Source organism: Penaeus monodon, chromosome 25, assembly GCF_015228065.2.
Source record: "Penaeus monodon isolate SGIC_2016 chromosome 25, NSTDA_Pmon_1, whole genome shotgun sequence".
NCBI lineage: Eukaryota > Metazoa > Arthropoda > Malacostraca > Decapoda > Penaeidae > Penaeus > Penaeus monodon.
The window spans coordinates 39,138,251-39,142,825 of NC_051410.1; the positions used below are offsets into that span (position 1 = coordinate 39,138,251).

Here is a 4,575-nt window from a genome sequence, read left to right on the forward strand (position 1 = left end):
AGTAATTTTATTAGTATATCTTTCTCTTAAAATGAGCAGCACTGAAAGGATTGAAAAGACCAAAATTCTGATAGCATGGTACTTTGCTATTTGTGTGATATGCTAGTTTGCTGCTACATTATGAGAACTGGGCTTTCTTTATTGTTTTAGTGTTGTATTGTAAAGCTGTTGGAATTGCATTAGTCTATCTAACTGAACCTGAGGGGCTTGGACCTTGTCAGGAGCCAAACCAGAGAGAGGGTGTGGAAGTGAGTCCAGCTCAAGATTAACTGATGCACAAGATGCACAAGTCACATGATTGTAAGGGGTGCAATTGAGTGAGCTAAAACACATCTGTGTTTGTGTTTCTCAATGAATATTTGTTAATAAATTTGTTTTATTTTCTCTTTTCAGGAGGATGGCAGGTGGTGAAGGTGTGGGTGTTGGTGCTGCAAACAGTGCTGCTGTGTGCCCAGTATGTGGGAACAACCAGCCAAACCTTACACAGCACTTGTCTCGTCACAGCAAGGAGGAAATAATTCGTGCTGTCACCAATGAAAGCACATTACCAGAATTATCCAGCCGACGACCGCCAGGGCGTCCACGTCGACCCTCTTATCCTCTACCAGCTGTGGCCAATGTAGCACTTATTTCGCCCAGACCCACCACCAGCCAGACACCAGTATTGCTTACAGGGAATCAAAGTCATGAGCCATCTTTGGGAGGTCCTCTGGGGTCCATCCCACAGGCTGCTGCCACACCACACCCGCCACCTGTTCAGACTGTCCGACTTGGATCCCTTGGGCCTATGATGCAGCCTCCTCGTAATGCTGTACCGCTTGCTGCTGCTCCCCTGCAGCATGGTACAGCAGGAAGTAGTTACCTTCTTATTGGCAATAATATGTTTCCAGCAGGAAGTGTAATACCTAACAATATACAGCTTTGGAACAATGGAGTTAGTTACCTTATTCCAAGTTCTGGGGGCCTCATGTTGGCTGCTACTCCTCCTACTAACCAAACTCTTCTTGTTCAGCCACCAACTAGTACAGCACAAGCAACACCCATAAAACTACAACCTCCCACTCCTGTCTCTGTTCCTGGGACACCAAATCTAGTGGGGGGAATATATGGCGGTATACCAAGGAGACCACCTCGCCAACACATACCTGATCCTGTACTCTTGGTTGAAGAACCATGTTCTCAGCCAACGCAAGATGGCATAGTTGCAGGAGATGGTAGTTGCAGACAAGATATGATTCCTAATCCAGTAGTTATGACTGGTGAGAGAAACCCATTAAAACTTCCAGAAGATGAACCCCCTGAGACCCAGGAACAACCAAATCCTAAAACTACCATACACATTGGAAAGAACATCAGCATATCATTACCGAAGGACCTTGTAGGGAAGAAGGATCGTCTGAAAGAAATAATTAACCAGGTGTTAGTGAGAGCACTCCTAATGAATGATAACCAAGAGAATGGAAATGCTGATAATGAACCTTCTACGAGTTCTGGCAAAAGGAAAGTAGACTCTCTTCATCCTAAAAGTGAGCCAAATGGTTTTGATATAAAAGATGATGCTTCTGCTGTCTCCTTTAATGCTTTAAGAAGAAACTCTGAGGAAGGTTTAGATGAAAATCCCATTAGGCTAGAAACTCAAGAAAATTCTAATGCACTTCCTTTAAATCGAGAACATCACTTGGCTGATAGGAAGCTCAAAGAGGATGTAGATCCTCTAGGAAATATAGTTGTACCATCATCAAGTAGATGCAGGAATATCCCTAATTTTCAGGATGCATCTAGTATCCATATTGATCCAAATGTACCTTCTCCTGCTCATAACATAACAATTGAAAATGGTTTGGACGATAGTTTCAGTCAGCATGAGAGTGCGAGTCCATACAGCATACCTGTTGATGAGCCTATGGAAGTTATTTTTGAAGACCGAGGCTCAGATAATCGTGCAACTTCAGGTGCTAACACCATGTCTCCTAACAATAGCAATAGTGCAGAGCTAACCTCAAGAGAAGAGCAGGTGGCCTTTCAGAGGGATGGCAGTGAGCTTATCATAGGGTTAGCTACAAGTTCTTCTGTGATGGAGGAAATCCGAATGAAAAGAAACAGACGGAATGATGTGGATTCCAGTGTGGCCATGGACGTCTGTAACTCACCAAGGGCTTCATCCAGCATAAGTCAAGTGAATCAGACCTCAGGGAGTGGGAATCAAAGCAGACAGGTAAACAGAAACGAAGACCAAGATGGTGTCATGTGTTGCGATGATGATCAGCCATTGAGTTTTTTGGCTTCAGATCGAACGTTAAATACTCTGTTAGGAGATTCCACACTCCAGGAAATGGTGTATGTTGAAGAGCAGGTTTTAGGAGCAGTTGAGGAGGTGTTTGCCGGTGACACTCCAAGCTTACCTGGAACTAGCTCAAGCCATAATATAAATGGAACTTCAACTCCAAAAACAACAAGGAAGGGAAATCACTCATATATTGGTGTATACCAGGAAGAACAGTGTGGTAATGCTGCAGCTGAAAATAGTCACAGAGAAAAGAATCAGGATATTAAATGCAAGATTGAACCCCAGCCTGGTTCTTCATCACAAAATTGTTCATCTTCAGCGAGGAGGGGGGCACCACCATACGTAAATCAACTATCACAAAGTCAGCCTGTAGCAAGACCTCCAAACCACATGGGAAATAAAGTTGAAGCTTCAAGCCATGAGCAAGAAGAAGAGCTGGTTGATGATCCTAGTTTGGTGGAAGATTTTGGAAATGAGAACATTTTCCAAGATGAGCAGATGTTTGAGAGAGAGCTCAGCAACCAGCACACAGAAGAAGTCATGTCTCTGAAGGCTTCCGAAACTCTTGCTGACAGTGATAGTGAGAGAACAACACCACATGAGGAACTTCAAGATGTGAGTTGCTCTTCTCATTTAGCTTGTATTGCATGTCTGTGCTCTTCTGTTTTATTCTTTATTTGTGCATATTTCTTGTATACATGTGTACATATTATGAATAGATACATGTGTAGATATTTGTTTGTAGTTATGTAAACCAATTGTTTGCCACTTAATAGTAAACATTTTAATTTTTTGAAGATAAAAAAAAAATAGTTTTTTTTCTTGATAATATACATTGTTAACTTGGAACACATTTCCTATCCTGCAGTTCATGTTTTATGACCGGAGTTGTATGTTTGCTGGAGAGCCTGGGCCAGCAAACCTGTCTCCGAGAACTTACCCTTCTATAGACTCTTCAGCCTTCCATGCATTGACACCTGCTCTCATTACTCATCTTGACCATGCAGTGCAAGTAAGTCGTCAAAAGTGGAAAAGTTATCTAACAGATAACTATAGGTTTAATTTCCCACAGAACTCATGCCAGATGACATTTAATTACATCATACAGCCCTTTAAAACCTGGCTTAAAGTCTCTTTAGCCTCTCAAGTGTTATATGCAGCCTAAAGTGTAAATACTGTGTGTTCCTAATTCTTCACTTGAGTGGCTGACTATATATAGCTTAGTATGGCGAGGTGAAATCAGTCATGAGTGGTTTCAGAAGAATTGGATCATGTACAAGTAATTTTAAAAGGCTTCACATATGTTGCTTGTTTACTTTAGAAAAAAATTGAAAAAAAAAGTAATTGTATATCAAGAAAGTTGATATGCAAGCAAAAAGGAATGAATATATACAGACCTTATTCTGTATTCAACCTTTACATCAAGTAATCATTTGATCATTGTAAGCCTGGTGGTTATATTGCCTCTTAGTATTTAGTACTAGTGAAGAAATACCCAACAGTCCATAATGTATGTGCATTATAGGGAAGTGGTTGTCATTTTGTTGTAATATTGGGGGCCAGTTAGGTATATATGTTCTTGTAATATTAGAAAAAAATATATATATTCTATATATTATCATTCCTCAGCTATTCAAACCAAAATTAAAGGTAATAAACAGCAAGACAGGAAAAGATGATGACCATATTGCATAAGAGTGAAGCTGTTCATAGAAAGTAGTACTGTTGATATAGAAGATCCAAGTGCTTTATTAATAGGCAGCAAAATATGAAACTAAAAATAAATTCCAAGCCGTATGTAATAGGATGAAATTTAATTGTTTCAGGATTAAGATTTTTGTAGAGCTAGTGTTGTTGATGATGATGCAGGTTGTAAGTATGAATTTTACTTGTGTACAGATTGACTCAGGACAAACAAGCAGTTTAGGTGGATTGGTGGGAGAACAGTCAGAGGAAGGTGTTGTTGAATTGGCCTCTACAGAGACCACAATGCACCTCGCATCAGATGACTGTTGCTCAGTTTTGCCATCTGATGGCATGAGTATTACCCAGTTATTCCCATCAAACCACCACCATGATACCTCAGTGGTTACGACAGCCACCTCCTCTGTGACTGTGTCACATTCTAGCAGTATAATGGCAACTTCAGCAGCAACATCGCAAGTGACTTTTGCTGATCTCGTGGAGGACTCCAAAATGCATTCAAAGGTTAGATCTCTTTGTTTGATAGAAATATGTTAATATAGATTATTGTTAGTGTGGAAATCCTTAATTACATATCTGTAATG

The 4,575-nt window shown here is 40.5% G+C and overlaps 1 protein-coding gene across 1 annotated transcript in view; it reads left to right on the plus strand.

Annotated features, from left to right (window-relative positions):
* The window catches only part of LOC119589245, a 12,558-nt gene that overhangs the window by 5,808 nt on the left and 2,175 nt on the right, over positions 1 to 4,575 (plus strand). Inside the window, exons 2-4 of the mRNA XM_037937858.1 lie at positions 394 to 2,902; positions 3,156 to 3,299; positions 4,187 to 4,495. Of these exons, the coding sequence (XP_037793786.1) occupies positions 398 to 2,902; positions 3,156 to 3,299; positions 4,187 to 4,495 (2,958 nt within the window). The 5' untranslated portion in view covers positions 394 to 397. The remainder of the gene's footprint in view (positions 1 to 393; positions 2,903 to 3,155; positions 3,300 to 4,186; positions 4,496 to 4,575) is intronic.